This window comes from Poecilia formosa, unplaced genomic scaffold, assembly GCF_000485575.1.
Source record: "Poecilia formosa unplaced genomic scaffold, Poecilia_formosa-5.1.2 Scaffold425, whole genome shotgun sequence".
Classification (NCBI taxonomy): Eukaryota; Metazoa; Chordata; class Actinopteri; order Cyprinodontiformes; family Poeciliidae; genus Poecilia; species Poecilia formosa.
Window position 1 is genome coordinate 74,768 of NW_006800364.1, and position 19,826 is coordinate 94,593.

Here is a 19,826-nt window from a genome sequence, read left to right on the forward strand (position 1 = left end):
ACTAAGTTTTGAAAGTAACCCAAGGAAACATTTCCAGGTATAAACTATACACATTCACATTAACTGTCCTTTAAGTAGAATGAACAGAGTTTCAGTAACACTTTATTTGAAGGGGTGTGCATAAGACTGACATGACACTGTCATAAACATGACATAACACCTGTCATGAACATAAAGAAGTCTTTATGAATGTGTATGACAGTTGTCATGAAGTGTCATTCGGTAAATAATGACACTTTTAATACAAAGTTGCTCTAAAAGTTGCATCAAAAGTGCCAACTTTGCATGATTTTGTAAATAATGAATAATGACACTTTTAATGCAAAGATGGCATTTTAATGGACTTTCAATGCAACTTTTAGAGCAACTTTACATTAAAGGTGTCATTATTTACCGAATGACACTTCATGACAACTGTCATAAACATTCATAAAGACTTCTTTATGTTTATGACAGTGTCATGTCAGTCTTATGCACACCCCTTCTAATAAAGTGTTACCACAGCAATAATCTAAATACTCAGCAAAGAAACTTTGCTGAGTATTTAGATTATTGCTGTGACTCTGTGCAGGATTTGTTGTTGTTTTTCTGTGAGTCTCTAAGTGCCAGGTGGCCATGTTTGTGAGGCTAACCAGCGGAGCATATTCTGCATCAGACGGATGGTAATTACCAGGTGTTCAGCCTTGGCAGAAGCACTGTGTTGGTTGTTGGTCACCATTGGATGTGTTTACATGTTTTGATGCGTGTGGCTACAGAGTGTAACACCCCTTCTATCTCTATTTTCCCTCAGCTGTTTGAACTGCTGGGACCAGAGGGCCTAGAGATGATATCCACCCTCCTGCAGAGCAGAACAACTATTGTTGACTCCTTTCTTTCCCTCCCAAATGAAAAGACAGGATATCTACCAGGTGAGACAACATGGCAGTTTTGGGATCTGATCTGTTTTTACGGTTTGCATGAACTTTTTCTCCTATACTGATGCACATGTGGTACTGACACATTTCCTGTCATTTCAGTCATCTTGAGTGAATTTAATTTTTACTTCGAAGCCTGCCTTGTATGGCATGAATTCCACCTACTGCCATCCTAGATGTTTATTTTATGTAGGATAGAGGTGATGTTTTATGACCAAACGTGACTGCTTAGACTATAAGTTCAATCTTCATACTCTTCTGTATTTGCACAATAGAAGCATGTGTAAGTCATTGTTTGGTTTTCATAACAATTAGAGCTGACCTTGGAGATCTCTTTAAACTTCACAAAACATTTGGAAAGGGTGTTGTCCTATTTTTTGTTTGTTTGTTTTTTAAAATCTTTTTTTAAAGTAGTTTCAGTGGAAATTTGGCACAAGCCAATTGCACTAATCCTCCAAGCCAACTGAATTTTCCCACTTGGGGACAATAAAGGCTATTTCTATTCCATTCTATTGTGCAACAGGAGTCTAGTTATGTCTGTGAATGACTATATATGATTGATTAGGGCATTTAATAATAAGACTAGTATTTTAGCCAAAAATGAGTAAACTAGGGCATCACTTGATTATCAAAAAAAAATACCCTAATAATAATAACATAATATAAATTCATTCTCAGTTACTGATGAGGATTCCGTTTTAAAATAATAGATGAAGTCCAGCACTGACATTATCTGAATGGCAAGATACTATACATGTGGATGGAATAAATACAGACAAGGTTTGGAGGGGATTGAAACTGTAAATAATACCCTTTTATGTATTTCAGTATAATGAAAAAGCAGAGCAAAGTTCAAAATAGCATTAAGTTCTAACTTGCAGGTTACCAGTCATTATGCTTCCTCACTATGCTCTACTTTTGCACTTATGATTAGGCATAGAAAGAGCCATCTGCCACAGGACATTCAGTACCAACCACCAACACGTTCCTGTTTCTTACCTTGCAGAAGACATATTGAACTAGGTTTATAAATGACTCACTGATTATGGTGCAGATTGTGTTATCCATCTTAAAAATAACAAACCAGCCAGTGAATCTTAAAACACAATGTAATCCTGGTTACATTTAGAGCCAACCCAAGGCATAAATGAACTGAACAGCTTCCTAAAGCACCCAGGCCTTCAAAGGACCATTATAAATGCTAACATTTTAACCCACACCACAGATGTAGAATTTTAACATTTGTTTATTTAGAATGACAATGCTGTTAATTTTTATTTAATGGTTTTAGCATAGACAAAATATTTTGGAGCTGGTATTTTTACTTTGTAAAAGTGCAAAGAACAATCTTTATTAGGGATGCTCCGATCAGGTTTTTTGCTGCCGATTCCGATACCGATCACCCATGAGGCCGATCTCTGCCGATCGCCTGGATTGACTGTTTATTTTTTGCGTTAATTATAAATTATACTATGTGATCTGGCAAAATTAAAACAATTTAATAAATTCACCTAATTAACATAAACATGCAACATACTTGCAGGCACAATACAGCAGCTACTCAGTCAAAAGAACAACTGTTAAATGTTGCAACCAGTTAAACAACATTTAGGGTTGAGAATTTAGGTACAGAGAATTTAGGGTTCTCTGTACCCTAAATTATACACGAGTCAAATAAGTCTCAAAACACTGCCAATATCAAATAATGTCTAGCAAAAGAGGGAAACATTCATTCAAAGTCAAATGCAGGTTGCATCAAAATAAATAATCATGGGTTACTGAATCAATCCTTCCTGATAGCATGGCTAGTTGATTACTGCTGATTCTGATTGGTTGTTTCTGACTGAGCAGAGTAATTCTGCAGAACACAGGAGGAGGGAAAGGAGATTGATTATTATTATTTTTTATTTTTTCAAAAATTATCTCTCATGTTTGGACATAGCGAAAGTTTTAATATGTGAAATCTTTGTTGTTGTTGTTGTTTACGTTACATGCTGCAGCTTTAAGCAGACTTTCTGGGTGGAGCAGAAACGGCGCTATGTATTATGTGAAATATTACTACCAGTAGTGCATAGCAACAATTCAACAGCGAGAGCAGAACCAGCGTCTTTGACCGCTAGCTCAAAAACGTAAATTATTTTTTGGGTTATTTGTTTAACTTTCTGACCATCAAGCTAATCTGGGTGTTAGTAGTTGTGCACTGCTTTACTTGCTATCTGGCCGCTCCAGATGTCAATTTTTCCTTGCTTTGAGCCTCGATGTAGCCAAACTCCGTCAAGTTCTTGTTTTTTAAATGTCATATTATATTCGTTGTGTAATTTTCAGAGGTAATTTTCCGCCACAACATGCAAACTTCCCCATTCACACTCAGCATTATAGTTACACACTTGTTGCCGCGCGCTTGCGCTGTGTGAAGGGAAAAGGAGATCAGCTGCACATGCAGGCTGAGAAGTGAGATACAGGTGATCATTTTGGTGATCGGCAACAAGAGACCGTGATCGGCGATCACCGATCATACACTTTTTCACGGAAATCGGCTGATTATAATCGGTGGCCGATCGATCGGCACACCTTTAGTCTTTATAGATTGTTTTATTACCATAGCTACAATCTGATACTGAGTTTAATCTTTGAGTTTTAGCTCTGTTTAACAAATAATATATTTGTGAAGATATATTTATCTCAGCAAGTTACATTTTTCACTGATTGGTTTTCAGCTTGACCAATTAAACTAGCCCCCACTCTCCTCTCCCAGGTTACATCAAATCTATACTGAAACCCTATTAGTGATGCTGATATTCTTAGCAGGAGTTCAAGACCTCACACAACATTGGACCAGCCCTCATTGAGGAACTACACTGTATTTCAACACTGCTCATCCCTGTGTTGGAATACAGAGGGATAAACAGGATGATTTAGTTAATGTGGCACTAGCAGAGGCCAAGCTTTTCCATGTCTTGACTGTTGAGTTTGTAATAAACACCACAGAGAATATTTATTTTGGACTAGGAGTTTTTCTGGTCTCCTCATGGATGCGCAGAGCAACTCTGCCTGACTGGAGGTAGAGAAGGCATTTGATATGGCTCAGTTTGAAGCATTATGGCCCTGAAAAAAAACACACACAAAAAAACTGTTGGGTCATACCAACTGCGCGACTACAAGGCAGGCTGGTTACTGATGTATTAAAAAATATTTTAGTCAGTGTTTTTTTTTTTTTTTTTTTTTTTTGTTAAATACAGGGCTTAAAGTGCTCCGGCCGGGGGCCGGATTTCCGGCTTTTGACCAAACGGTCCACCTCAACCAATCTAAATGGTCCGCCTCAACCAAACTGTAATCTCCGGGCTTAAAGAGCTCCGTCTGGGGGCCAGACTTCCGGCTTTTCAAGCAAAGTGAGCATTGGACCAAACGGCCCACCTCAACTAAGCTATAGATAATAGACAAAGATGTCTGCCAATCAGAATTCTAGCTCCCGTGTTCTTGACCAATGACTGTCAGACGGTTTGTAGAGAAGAAGCGCATGCGATCGGTTCGGCGGTTAAATCAAATGCGATATGAAAGAAGATGGACTTTGTCTCACCCGGTAAAGAAACACGTTTACTTGAGAAAGGAATTTAAAAACAAGTGGCGCCGGGCATGGCTAGAGGAAAGGGGACAAGGTGGGAAGTTGGCAGAAATTTTTACAATAGGGGGGCGCTGGGATTCCTTTGGTCGAAGGTAAACTTTACACCTTACAATCGCAACAATACCAGTTTAGACTTTGAGCAACTTCCTAAAACTGCATTGTGTAACATTAAATCATGCCTGGCTGCAACTGTATCAATGGCAGCTCTCCTTCTGTTCAGTGTTTGTAGCTTTTGGCACAGCTCCGCTCCTGCTACTAGTAGCTTCACAGCATCAGTTCAGCATTACACCGGCTGATGACAGTGCTGTGATTCACTTTGTCTGGTGTCTGATTTTCAAATATTTTATGTTTTATTGAGGGTTTTTGTACATATGTTTTGGCAGTTCTGTGATCATGTCAAAGCAGGAACTTATATTAAAAAGTGTTTTTATTCCGTTTGAAAGCTGCCCGCTTCCATGGAAGGACAACAGAAAATCGCTCTTATAAACATGTAATTACTAAAATCATGATACCCTCACTTTGTATCCCTCTGAAAAATGAACCCATTTAAATAAAGAAATCCCTCCATAGTGATACCACGATAGAGGGCGTTCATTTTATAGCGAATTTCAATAATCACAACAATACCGAAATTGTTTCCGTTGTTTTAAAAGGTTTATGTCAGTCTGCCTTTTCCCCATCGATACGCTCCCCCCCCCACATTGCGCAAAACTCTGAAACAGGAGAAGCGGGACATAAAAAACAGAGCGACGAACTAGATGTGAATTATGGCATAAAAACAGAGAATCCGACGCTGAACAGTGAAAAATCAACACATAATGTGAAACATGACGATTATGCGGCGCAGCAGGTGATGTGTGAAGATTACTGATGGTCAATAAACGATAAAATAAATCTAGCAACAGGAAAGAAACTAAAGTGGACATAGCAATAAACCAAGAGAGGATAATACTAATCAAAGGAAACTAAATGGAAATGAATGAAGAACAAAATGCAAGAATAAACTAAGAAACTAAAGTAAATACAGAGGAATAAACTGGCATTGCACGACCTTTCGAATAATACTTAATACAGAGGACTGTATGGCAAGAATAAACGCAGTATTTCCAGTTAAAAGGTAAAATAATATAGTTGAAGTGCCATGGGTTTGTTGAGACCACATCTAATACTGAGAATAAATATATCTTACAGACCATAACAGTAAATAACTTATCACTTATGTTTATAATTAGATTTGATGTATTTATTTCTTCAATATTATTTTTCATGTCAGTGTTAATGTCATGAGGCTGATGACTCCATAACACTTTCAATTTAACTCATTAGGATTTGATTAAGAACCAGATTTGTTCTTTGTAATTTCTGTCCAGTAAAACTATTAATCTATAAATCAATAGACAGGTCTATATAAAGATATAATCCATGTTTTGTCTCATATTTGTACGGCATTAAAAGGATCTGGAACTTTTGTTTTTCCACTGAAAGCTCTGGTTTATGCAGTAAATGCCATGTGGGTGAAATTTTATGGATGATTCTCTGATGTCCCATTCTCCTGAAGGCAGCACAGAGCTGCGCCACCAGAAACCGACAGAAACACTGAAGAGAAGAAGAGCTATGATTAATGTAGTTACAGTTCTATCCATGTTTTAATGCTGCAGAGCTCAGTCGTTTTGCAAATAGTTCAAAGTTTAAACTGTCATGTTGTTCATCTTTTATCTGGTCATTTTGTGGAATATTTAACAACTAGAAAATGACAAAGAACAAGAATATATTTTCCACTCTGATTGGCTGCTGTTAGGCCTACAGATTTTAAGTTGAATGTTCATTAAATTTTTTGTAGACACCTGTGAAAATTATTCCTACTCACATTGCTTTTTTGTTCTCTAGGAAATTATCTTGATGATAAATACAGAAACAAGCATAAAAATCAAAACATCTACAATGGTGATAGTAATAGTAATAATAAAATAATAGTCAGTGCAAAGTAGCCTACAAATTCTTTGTTGGGGGGCAGTGAGGGACCTGGATATGGGATATGGGGGCGCTGGCCCAAAAAAGGTTGAGAAACTGATTTTGCAATTACTTGCAAAAACATTGACTGAAAGGACTCTTATTTAATGTTGAGGGATGTTTGCCTGTAAGGCAAACCTTTAGGGCACAGACATGTTATATTTTGTTTTGAGTTGAAATGTACTGAAGTCTTATTTAAGTTTGAGTGTTTAGCTTGTTAATTGTATTGTTAGAAGCAATTGTTTGCACTATTCAAAGACACTTTTTATTAAACTGTGGCAATAGCAACAGTATAGTTAATTTCTATCACTACTATAAGTTTTCAGGCTCAGGATTTTTTTTTACTTTAAGCCCTGTAAATAAAAACAAGGAATGCTTAGCCTGGTGGGGGCAGGCTGAGCATAATACATTGGGGGAATACCATGGGTCATGCAACATGATATGTGACAAAAAACTTATAGAATGCATGAATTGGGCTGCTTGACTTGGTGACACAAATACACACTGTTGTATGATTTTCGCAAGCATTCTATTNTTTTTTTTTTTTTTTTTGTTAAATACAGGGCTTAAAGTGCTCCGTCTGGGGGCCAGACTTCTGGCTTTTCAAGCAAAGTGAGCATTGGACCAAATGGCCTGCCTCAACTAAGCTATAGATAATAGACAAAGATGTCTGCCAATCAGAATTCTAGCTCCCGTGTTCTTGACCAATGACTGTAAGACGGTTTGTAGAGAAGAAGCGCATGCGATCAGTTCGGCGGTTAAATCAAATGCGATATGAAAGAAGATGGAGTTTGTCTCACCCAGTAAAGAAACACATTTACTTGAGAAAGGAATTAAAAACAGGTGGCGCCGGGCATGGCTAGAGGAAAGGGGACAAGGTGGGAAGTTGGCAGAAATTTTTACAAAAGGGAGGCGCTTTGATTTCTTTGGGGGGCGTTTGGTCGAAGGTAAACTTTACACCTTACAATCACATCAATACCAGTTTAGACTTTGAGCAACTTCCTAAAACTGCATTGTGTAACATTAAATCATGCCTGGCTGCAACTGTATCAATGGCAGCTCTTCTTCTTCTGTTCAGTGTTTGTAGCTTCTTGGCGCTGCTCCGTTCTGCTGCTACTGGTAGCTTCACAGCATCAGTTCAGTATTACACCGGCTCATGACGTTGCTGTGATTCACTTTGTCTGGTGTCTGATTTTCAAATATTTTATGTTTTATTGAGGATTTTTGTACATATGTTTTGGCAGTTCTGTGATCATGTCAAAACAGCAACTTATATTAAAAAGTGTTGTATTTCCGTCTGGATGCTGCCCGCTTCCATGGAAGGACAACAGAAAATCGCTCTTATAAACATGTAATTACTAAAATCACGATACCCTCACTTTGTATCCCTCTGAAAAATGAACCCATTTAAATAAAGAAATCCCTCCATGGTGATACCACGATAGAGAGCGTTCATTTTATAGCGTTAACACCGGTGCTGTAAGTGGTCCGGTATAAAACGGGTGTGATAGAACAACGGTACTGCCACAACACTTTTAAATTTCAATAATCAGAATACCGAAATTGTTTCCGTTGTTTTAAAAGGTTTATGTCAGTCTGTCTTTTCCCCATCGATACGCCCTGCACCTTATGGGGTAAAAAAAAACAAAAAAAACGACGCGCACATTACGCAAAACTCTGAAACAGGAGAAGCGGGACATAAAACGGAGCGACGAACTAGATGTGAATTATGGCATAAAAACAGAGAATCCGACGCTGAACAGTGAAAAATCAACACATGATGTGAAACACATGACGATTAGTATTGTTAGAAGCAATTGTTTGCACTATTCAAAGACACTTTTTATTAAACTGTGGCAATAGCAACGCTATAGTTAATTTCTATCACCACTATAAGTTTTCAGGCTCAGGATTTTTTTTTAACTTTAAGCCCTGTAAATAAAAACAAGGAATGCTGAGCATAATACATTAGGGGATACCATGGGTCATGCAACATTATATGTGACAAAAAACTTATAGAATGCATGAATTGGGCTGCTTGACTTGGTGACACAAATACACACTGTTGTATGATTTTCGCAAGCATTCTATTTCAATGCTTTCCTTCTTTTGTTTGTCCTATCCTTTATGTGCTCAGCATAGGTGCTAGATATTTTTAGTGATATTTGTGAAAAGATAACACCAATATCTAATGGTTAATTTATCATTGCCACAGCTATCTTCTAATCTTTATTCAAGGTAAGTTGGAGATTAGAGGGAAGAGCTCTGGCTTTGTCACAATAATCCTTCAACTATTTTAAGTCATGCACACTCGTCCACTAAAGTTTTTCTGGAGTCATTTAAGATTCATGCTTCTTGATTTTAATTCCTGGTGTGACACCAGTACATGGTCTAATTATGCAGCGTACAAACTTATTGCGCTTTGAACCCATTCAACAGTTTAAATCAGTAATTTATGTTTAAAACTTTTTAATTCACTATTGCTTGTAATTTTCCAGTAACTTGTTATACCTTTTTGTGACCACTGTGTAAATCTCTTATCCATTCTTGCAGGGAGAAAATCTCTATCATAAGCAGGCCATCTTAAAATCCGAGCACTTCTTTCAATTTTTACTTGCTTTAATATTGCATGCCATATGTCTAACGATACTTTTATCCATAAGGATAAAAGTATCGTTATCCCAATCGTGGATAGGTCAGAATCTGCATGTTTTTTAATAAGATAATGATTTCCGAGCCAGGATTGTAGAGGTATATCACTGTAAGACAAGTCTCTCTTTCCATTTAGCTTCACATGTTGGGTCATACCAACCAACTAACACTCTCATTTGCGCTGCTCTGGAATAGCCCTCTGCGTGTGGTAAAGCCCATCCACCCCTTATTTTTGACGTTATAGTGTCTGGAATTTTACTCTCGGTNAATCTATAAATCAATAGACAGGTCTATATGAAGATATAATCCATGTTTCTGTCTCATATTTGTATGGCATTAAAAGGATCTGGATCTTTTGTTTTTCCACTGAAAGCTCTGGTTTATGCAGTAAATGCCATGTGGGTGAAATTTTATGGATGATTCTCTGATGTCCCATTCTCCTGAAGGCAGCACAGAGCTGCGCCACCAGAAACCGACAGAAACACTGAAGAGAAGAAGAGCTATGATTAATGTAGTTACAGTTCTATCCATGTTTTAATGCTGCAGAGCTCAGTCGTTTTGCAAATAGTTCAAAGTTTAAACTGTCATGTTGTTCATCTTTTATCTGGTCATTTTGTGGAATATTTAACAACTAGAAAATGACAAAGAACAAGAATATATTTTCCACTCTGATTGGCTGCTGTTAGGCCTACAGATTTTAAGTTGAATGTTCATTAAATTTTTTGTAGACACCTGTGAAAATTATTCCTACTCACATTGCTTTTTTGTTCTCTAGGAAATTATCTTGATGATAAATACAGAAACAAGCATAAAAATCAAAACATCTACAATGGTGATAGTAATAGTAATAATAAAATAATAGTCAGTGCAAAGTAGCCTACAAATTCTTTGTTGGGGGGCAGTGAGGGACCTGGATATGGGATATGGGGGCGCTGGCCCAAAAAAGGTTGAGAAACTGATTTTGCAATTACTTGCAAAAACATTGACTGAAAGGACTCTTATTTAATGTTGAGGGATGTTTGCCTGTAAGGCAAACCTTTAGGGCACAGACATGTTATATTTTGTTTTGAGTTGAAATGTACTGAAGTCTTATTTAAGTTTGAGTGTTTAGCTTGTTAATTGTATTGTTAGAAGCAATTGTTTGCACTATTCAAAGACACTTTTTATTAAACTGTGGCAATAGCAACGCTATAGTTAATTTCTATCACCACTATAAGTTTTCAGGCTCAGGATTTTTTTTTACTTTAAGCCCTGTAAATAAAAACAAGGAATGCTTAGCCTGGTGGGGGCAGGCTGAGCATAATACATTGGGGGAATACCATGGGTCATGCAACATGATATGTGACAAAAAACTTATAGAATGCATGAATTGGGCTGCTTGACTTGGTGACACAAATACACACTGTTGTATGATTTTCGCAAGCATTCTATTTCAATGCTTTCCTTCTTTTGTTTGTCCTATCCTTTATGTGCTCAGCATAGGTGCTAGATATTTTTAGTGATATTTGTGAAAAGATAACACCAATGGTTAATTTATCATTGCCACAGCTATCTTCTAATCTTTATTCAAGGTAAGTTGGAGATTAGAGGGAAGAGCTCTGGCTTTGTTACAATAATCCTTCAACTATTTTAAGTCATGCACACTCGTCCACTAAAGTTTTTCTGGAGTCATTTAAGATTCACGCTTCTTGATTTTAATTCCTGGTGTGACACCAGTACATGGTCTAATTATGCAGCGTACAAACTTATTGCGCTTTGAACCCATTCAACAGTTTAAATCAGTAATTTATGTTTAAAACTTTTTAATTCACTATTGCTTGTAATTTTCCAGTAACTTGTTATACCTTTTTGTGACCACTGTGTAAATCTCTTATCCATTCTTGCAGGGAGAAAATCTCTATCATAAGCAGGCCATCTTAAAATCCGAGCACTTCTTTCAATTTTTACTTGCTTTAATATTGCATGCCATATGTCTAACGATACTTTTATCCATAAGGATAAAAGTATCGTTATCCCAATCGTGGATAGGTCAGAATCTGCATGTTTTTTAATAAGATAATGATTTCCGAGCCAGGATTGTAGAGGTATATCACTGTAAGACAAGTCTCTCTTTCCATTTAGCTTCACATGTTGGGTCATACCAACCAACTAACACTCTCATTTGCGCTGCTCTGGAATAGCCCTCTGCGTGTGGTAAAGCCCATCCACCCCTTATTTTTGACGTTATAGTGTCTGGAATTTTACTCTCGGTTTTTGTTTAGTCCAGATAAAATTTGGGATTATTCTATCCCAGCCGTGGAATTGTTTGTCGGGTACCTTTTGTAGGCAGAGCCTGAAAAAGATAAAGAACCCTTGTTAAAAGGTTCATCTTTTATCTATTCGATTATGTGGATTCATGGGTAATAATGACCAACGCTGTAAATCTGCCCTAATCTCTACTGTCAGTGGGATGTAATTGCATTCAAAAAGGTTGGCTAACTCTGCAGGAATTTTAACTCCCAGATATTTTATAGATGTATTGTGCCATTTGAACCTGAACATTTTCTGAATTCTTACTGACGGTTGATAGTTAAATGAGAGAAATTGTTTTGTGTAGATTTGATTTATACCCTGAGTAAGTGCCGAATGTCTTGAATAAAGAAAGAAGATTAGGTAGGCTGACTTCCGGGCTAGTTAGCATTACGAGCACATCATCAACATAGAGGCATATCTTGTGCACTGTGCCTTTAATGGTTACACCCATAATCGTCTTGTGTTCTCTGATGGCCTGTGCTAGAGGCTCAATAAGAAGCTCAAACAATGTGGGGCTGAGAGGGCAACCTTGGCGACAGCCCCTTCCTAATTGTATTGTATTTGATAAATCCCATTAATCTTAATCCTAGCAGAGGGTGACTCATACAGAGACCGAAAGCAACCTATAATTTGATTTTTAAAGCCAAATCTTTCCAAAGCTAAATAAAGATAGTTCCAACACACTGAGTCAAACACCTTTTCTGCATCTAAACTGACAGCTATTGATTCTGTGTTTTTCATTCAATCTATGAGGTGAAGAGCCCATCTTACATTGTCATGGGTTTGCCTGTTGTGAACAAAACCGGTCTGATCTGTGTCTGAAATTTCTGGGATTATTATTTCCAGCCTTTTAGCCAGTATTGTTGCAAATATCCTGTAATCAGTATTTAAAGCTGATATTGGTTTGTATGAACCACATTCTGTTTTATTTTTACCCGGCTTAGGAATCACCGAGATCACTGATCTTCTCCAAGATAGTGGTGTTTCCCCTCTAGAAAGTACATGATTAAAGCAATCCTTAAGCAGTGGAGTGAAAAATTTTCGGAAGTGTCTATACCACTCTGCCGGGTAGCTGTCCTCAGCTGCCATCTTATTCCCTTTCATTTTTGAAATTGCTTTATGAATCTCCTCCTCAGTTATTTGTTGTGTAAGCCTATCCTTTTGATCTGTTCCTATTGATGGTAAATCCAGTGAGGCAAGAAATGCCCTCACTGAGGATGGATCTACTGCGTGACGCTGGGTGCACAAATGAGTGTAGTATAATTCAAAGGATTTTTTTATTGTCTCTTAGAGAACGGTATGTCTTTTTATCGGTTGGATTTTTAATTTTCTGTATAAATTTATTAATTTGTTTCTTTACGTATTCTCCAGGCAAGAAATTTCTTTGATTTTAGTCCATTTTCATAATAATTCTGTTTAATAAATTTTGCTTTTTTCTCTATGTGGTCTTCATATAAACAGTTTAGGGCTTGTCTTGTTTCTCCTATTTGTAGTAGGGTGTGGTCATTATTATTTTCCATGTGCTGTATTTCTAGAGATTTAAATTTTGTAGTAAGTTCTTTTAAACACCTGTCTCAAATTTTGGCTTTTTTCTCGACCAAAATGCCTACAAAACCCAAATTGTCAGCATAGTGACAGATGCCTGTTTCTCATGCTACATCTCCGCCTCGTGGTGATTCTCCTTCTCGCCTGGAGGAACTCGCTGACGGTTCTCTTTCCTCGGCCTTTAAGATCGGGTTGCTGTCTGCACTCTGGGTTGAAATGACACTCATTTTCAAAACCGAACTCCAAGCAGCTCTTATTGAAAACTTGCCGAGTGTAAAGGCCGAGCTCCTGGCAGTTAAGTCGGAATTAACTAGCAACATTACATCCGTTCAGTTGGATGTGCGCGCCTTGAAGGACACCGTAGGCGAGTTGGAGACATCATGCTCTACATGCACAGACAATATCACTACCCTACAGGCTAAGGTGGAACAGCTGTCTACGGATTTAAAAGATTAGACAATAAATGTGATGACCTGGAGGCCAGATCTTGCCGCAACAATTTGTGGCTGATAGGCATTTTTCCACCTCATCTACAGCCATTTTCACTTTGCTTAAGGAAGCTTTTCAGTTGGAGAAGGAGCCCTTAGTGGACTGTGTCGATCCTACTCTCCAACTGAAGCCAAAAACTGGAGAGCGACCTGGAGAGTTGTTCGCCTGCATTATCATTCGGACTGTGTGGACACAGTTTGAGCTAGGACCCAGCAGCGGATCATGATTGGAGACACACGCTTTTCTGTTTCCCTGACCACACGCCGAGGACGACCTAGTGTTTTTACAGGAAATCCATATGCGCACCAAAGATCAGGTCAGGCTAAAATGTCCTTGGGTTTCTGATGTATTTCATTCAGATTTCAACTCTAAAGCCAGGGGGGGTGCTATTTTAGTTGGTAAATCAATTCAGTTTTCAGCTTCTAAAATTATATTGGATAAAAATGGCAGATACTTAATTGTCACTGGTACTTTATTTCATGTCCCAATTCTGTTAGTGAATATATATGCCCCCAATTTTGAATCTCCAAACTTTGAGTAAGCTATTTGAATGTCTTCCCTCTTTAGATAATAATCTCCTTATAGTAGGCGGTGATATGAATTGTGTCATCGATCCCAATTTAGATTGGTCTGACCTGTGCAGATTGGTCCCTTCATTAATGTCTAGATCACTCTCAGATTTCATGTCAAAAAATGGTTGCATTGATCCTTGGAGATTTTACAATCCCCAAACCAATAAATTTTCTTTCTTTTCCCACTTGCATCGGTCTTTCTCTCGTATTTATTACTTTTTTGTTGACACTAAGCTAATTCCAGATGTTCTAGCTGTTAATTATCACCCCATTGTCATTTCTGATCATGCTGCTCTTTCATTAGGTATTAAGTTTGCTTTTCAACATCAGTATGTCACACCTTGGAGATTCAACCCTTTACTTCTTTCAGATGAAAGATTCAACACATTTATCGCAGCTCAAATTGATGATTTTATTGTAATAAATCAGAATGAGAGAAATCCAATTTCATATTCTTTACTTTGGGAATCACTAAAAGCATTTTTACGAGGACAAATTATCTCATATTCCACCCATTTGAATACGACGTGTAAAGCAAAACTGCTAGAACCTAGCGCTAATATTACTAATCTGGATCAACAAATTGCTGTTTCCCCGTCATAAAGTTTACTTAAACAACGGGTTGATGACTGAATTTGATCTTATCACCACCAATGATGCAGAGCAACTTCTCTTACGATCACGCTCCACTTATTATGAACATGGTGATAAGGCTAGCCGACTTCTAGCTCATCAGCTTCATTGTCGGGCAGCTTCGCATATGATCCCACAGATAATGGACTTGTCCGGCACTTTGCATCAGGAACCCACTACTATTAATTCATTGTTTCAGTCATTTTACTCCTTGTTATTTAAATCTGAATTTCCAGCTGATCCCACTGAAATGAATCAGTTTCTTGACAGTCTCAAGTTCCCTGTGATAAACCCAAATGTTGCTAGGGAACTTGACCTGCCTCTAACCATAGAAGAGATTGTTGCTGCCATGAAAAGCATGCAAAGCAACAAAGCTCCCGGTCCAGATGGATTCCCTGTTGAATTCTTTAAACAAAATTCCAGGACAAACTATCCCCAATACTGCATGCGGTATTCACAAGTATGCCATTGCAGGGGGGCGTGAATGCTGTACAGAGCTATGCAGGTTTGTTAGAACCCTAACCCAGCAAACCAGCAAAGCGCAAAGAACTTTTCACAGTTTTCCCCTCAACCTAACCGACTGAGTTGTGTAAAGCTGCTGGATGCAGGTAATGTTAGCTAAAAGATGACTAGCTAATATCAATACAGAACCTTAAGCTTAAGAAGTAGCCTGTAGGCTACCGATGTTGTTGTCTATGTTCAGCTGCGTACATTCATTTTGTCCCCAAAAAAGTCGATTCCCCCTCCCCCCCATTCTTAGAGACAGGGAATCTCTAAGAATCCCCCCTCTCCCACACACACACACGTGTGCGCGCGTTGTTCAATCAGACAGCCATTTGTAATCCATGGGGGGGGGGCAGAAAATGTTTGGAAACCACTGGGGGGGGCGCAGAAGAAAAAGTTTGGGAACTACTGCTTTGGAACATTAGATTAGTTTTCTTTCCTCTTTTTTCTTTTCTTTGGTTTATTTTGTTTGTATTTCCTTTTAACTCATGTAAAGCACTTTGAATTGCCTTGTTGCTGAAAATGTGCTATATAAATAAAATTACCTTACCATGCATTTATTGTCATTCTTTCCTTAGCTTTTATTAGTGTTGAAGCAAAGTGATTAAGCACCCCCGCCTCCTCAATATTTGTATCTCAATAGCAAGGACTCATTAAAGACAGTTACTTCTGGCTGGTGTCTGCTGTTTGGTAAAATCGTACTTGAACAGTCTGTACATGTTTTGCACTTTTTGAAGTCCAGAGGACTCCACAGTGCTTCACATTCCACCTTACCGTCTCTTTACCTTGTAAATGTTTTCTTCTGTATTAAATATGTGTAAAATGGTTTCTGTAATTGTTAGTCGACAACTTAACTAGCAGAATAACTAGCTATTTTGTTATGTTTCAAACCAAAGAGAACCAGTTGCATTTGTATTTATGCTTATATGGTACTTTAAAACTCAGCTGGTGTTGAAATTTTGAAGAACCCAGATCAGCCTCAGAAATTTCACGTGGCAGACAGCTTTGAGATTAGTGTTGCCTTGACGACTGAGGGTAAAGTCACGAGGGGTTAAAAAAGGCTGATTAAATTTTCTACTATTTGCATGCCATGAGTAAGAGTGGGATTTAGAAGGAATGCCTGTGTCTTGCTGATTAGCTTTTAAATTGCAGTTCACAGCTTGGCATTCATATTTTTACAAGACAACAGATTCTCTCAGTGGCTCCTTTCCACATTTTACTGGGAGTGGAGACACATTCTGTCAGAATGAACATTTTAGGAACATCACATCAAGGTATCATTTCATTTTCAAATGATCCAATCAGTGATTGTTATCTCAATCTGATTGTAGTTTAGTTTCTGAAGCATTTTTGATCACTTCAAGTTATTAGTTGTTGGGGTTTGTTTTTCAGTAGCCTGTTTTAGAGTTAGTTACTCTGAAGAGATGCTAACTCTTGTGAATATTGACTTGTTGGTTACTGGCTTTGTGAATTTAAAACTGACATTTTACTCAGAAGTTTTGTCACTCCCATTACCTCTACAACTGGAAGTAGCTGTTTGTCTTTACAGCTACTTCCAGCAGTCACTTTAGAAGTAAAAATACTTCTTTCTTTCCTTCTTTATATCCTTTTTTTCTTCCTACTTTCTTTTCCTTCTTTCTGCCCACCCGGCAATTAACGTGCAGGCTTCTCTAATTTGCGAACATCAAATGCAGTTGGAACGTAATTTCCCTTTGTTTCAGATGTTTCTCTATGGGGCTAGTCTCCTGTTTTTAAAAAAATAATCTCTGAGAACTGCTGCTTAAATGTTAAGCAATTTAAAATCTTTTAATTTATCTATACTGAAACCTTTAAATCAAATTTAACAGCACTGTCAATCTCAATAAACAAACGTTAAAATTCTAGATCTGGGGTCTTTGTTAAAATGTTAACATTTATGGGCCCCAATTCAGTGCGCTTAGTTGCTTAGTTTATTTTTACTTTGCGTCAGCTCTAAATGTGACCAGCATTACATCATGCATCATGTTTTAAGACCCACTGGCTGATTACTTGACAATGCTTATATGTTTAAGCATTGTCAACAATGTCTTTCAGTAACAATGTTTTACATTTCCTGTTAACGTGACATTTTTTAGTACAAAAAATATCATCTGTTGGTTTTAGATAACTCACACACGTGCTTGTTAGTGGCGTGTGTGCAGAAAATGCTTCTGCATCATCACTCTCCCATTTAACTTCTCCTCATGCAAAATGAACTGAATTGTTGAACTATGGAAATTGACCTCATCTGCAGCAAGATTATGTTACAGGTCCTTGGAGCCGGTCTGTGTGATGTCTTTGACTGTTCTCATCATCCTTCTTCGCTGTCTTTCTGATATTTGCTTGGCTTGCCACTTCTGGGCTTAACAATAACGCATCTGTGATCTTCAATATCCTTACACTGTTCTTCACAGTGGAAACTGACAGCTGAAATTGTCGAGATAACTTTTTATATAATTCCCCGAAATTGTGTAGTTGAACAATTTTTCTTTTCAGGTAATTTGAGAGTTTTTTAGCCCCCCATGTTGTCAAGTTGTCAGAGAACAGTTTGCAATTGGACACCTCAAATATATTTTCTTATGACATTCAAGTCTTAATGAGCATACCAAGCCAATTTTATGTTCCAGTGAATCGGTGTTAAAAAGTTTAAAGCTATTCAAATCAACAGAAATGACAAGGTTGTCCAAATCTAGGCACGTCAAATTTTGTCTTCATTCATATTGCACTTTATTTTTTTAATCAAAAAAAAAAAATTTCACCGCTGAAATATTACCATGTCCATCAGTTATTTGATATATCAAACTGAAATTGCTGATCCAGACAGCCAAAGATTTGGAAATGAAAGTAATAAAGAATCTTAGGGATGCCCAAACCTTTTCATATGACTGTAATTACCAAATTGTTGCAGAGTGGTATAACACTTAAAGGAAATGAGGCCTAACGACAACAGAAAAAATCTTATTATTGCGAAACAGACTGAGAGTGGCCAACACTGTTGGTCCATAAGCTGGAAATGGGGAAAGAACATGTTTTCCTGATTAACCAGCCTTAACCAGCAGCCCTTCATAGGATTTCTGATAGACAGGTCAAAAGTAGAAAGACTACTCCCAAGGAGTTTCAGGAAGAAAATATCAGGTATAGTTTCTCCCACAAAACAAATAAGTAAGTGGGAGAAAATAGGCTGGTCAGGTGAAACCAAATTAATAAATGAACTCTTTGGACATCATTGCACTCATAGTTTGACTTGGCCCTGGTGTGGAGCTTGGCAGGTGGATTCCTCTTTGCGAAAAGAATTATATAATTTTCAGCACGTATCTACATCAATGAGAACTGATTTCGGCACTTCGGATGAAATATGTTGGAGTCTTTAAACTCACTTAAATCCAATGAAATCTGACTCCATTCAATTATTTAACCCAAGGAGAAGCAGACCCATTGTTTTTGTAATTTCAATGTTTTATTGTTTAAACTTAGAAGATGAAACTGAACTACATTTAATCTTATACAGGTTACACACAATCACAGTGTCTTTTTCTATCTTCACAGAGACTTTACGTTGACTTCCATTCATTTTTCATTTATTTCTATAGCCTAACCTTGACCTTTACTCAAAACCTAACTTTGATTAGGTTATGCCTAATCTAACCTAACCTAAACTCAATTCACACTTTAGGCCTAAACCTAATCCAACAGTAGCACATCTTTTGGGATCCAGGCTTTGGGCCTCGTAAGTAACAGCCAATCCTCACAACATAGTATTTGTTGGAAAAATGGTCCTTACTATGTAGGGACCATTACAGGGACAGACACAAACACACAAGTATATAAATAAAATGATAGGAAAACCTCACTCAAATATAAATATAATTTCTTTCTTGCATATTGATGTAATTGCGGATTGGTCTGTGTGCCAAAGTGCTTGAAATGCATTTTATGTGTGGGGTACTTTGATTCTCACTGATGAAGTAAACGGGTTCAGATTAGTAGATTAACTGTAAACAGGTCACGATTGATGATTATTAAGGAGGACAAGGTGCATAGACAATCACACATGTCCATAATTGGCAACAGAAAGGTGTGCATAATGGTGGAACAATGGTGGCTTTGGCACTGCTGGAGGACATCGCCTGTGGAAGGATTTTGGTTTCTGAACTTGATGAGTGGTTTATTACAAAGCAAATTCAAAAGTGCTAAATGTTTTGGTGTTAGTAGACTTTGTGCAAAAGCAGAGTTAATTTTATTCTAATAGCCACATTCTGTTTATGTAACTGGGGTGTATAATATTGGTAGTTAAAATCCAGTGTTAAAACAAAGTATTCCTGTATCAAATCTGAAGGTGTTAAAATGGAGTCAATAACTCTTGACTTCTTAATTCTGAACTCTTACAGCGGCTATAACACTGAAGGAGTTAATTCACTGACTCTGGATCACAGGTTCCCAATGGAGCGACAGAAGCCAAGTCATTTTAGAACAATTTGCTTTCTGCTTGTCTGAGTTGTTCACCACACTTGGTAAGTAATTTTTTTCTGAGATGGTTGACATTGCTATTATTTGGAGTAGAAACCAACCTGTAGG

At 37.6% G+C, this 19,826-nt stretch overlaps 1 protein-coding gene across 1 annotated transcript in view; it reads left to right on the plus strand.

The window, feature by feature from the left end:
* ascc3 (activating signal cointegrator 1 complex subunit 3) overlaps nucleotides 1–19,826 on the plus strand; it is a 376,011-nt gene that overhangs the window by 36,972 nt on the left and 319,213 nt on the right. Inside the window, exon 5 of the mRNA XM_007577033.2 lies at nucleotides 791–908. Within this exon, the coding sequence (XP_007577095.1) occupies nucleotides 791–908 (118 nt within the window). The remainder of the gene's footprint in view (nucleotides 1–790; nucleotides 909–19,826) is intronic.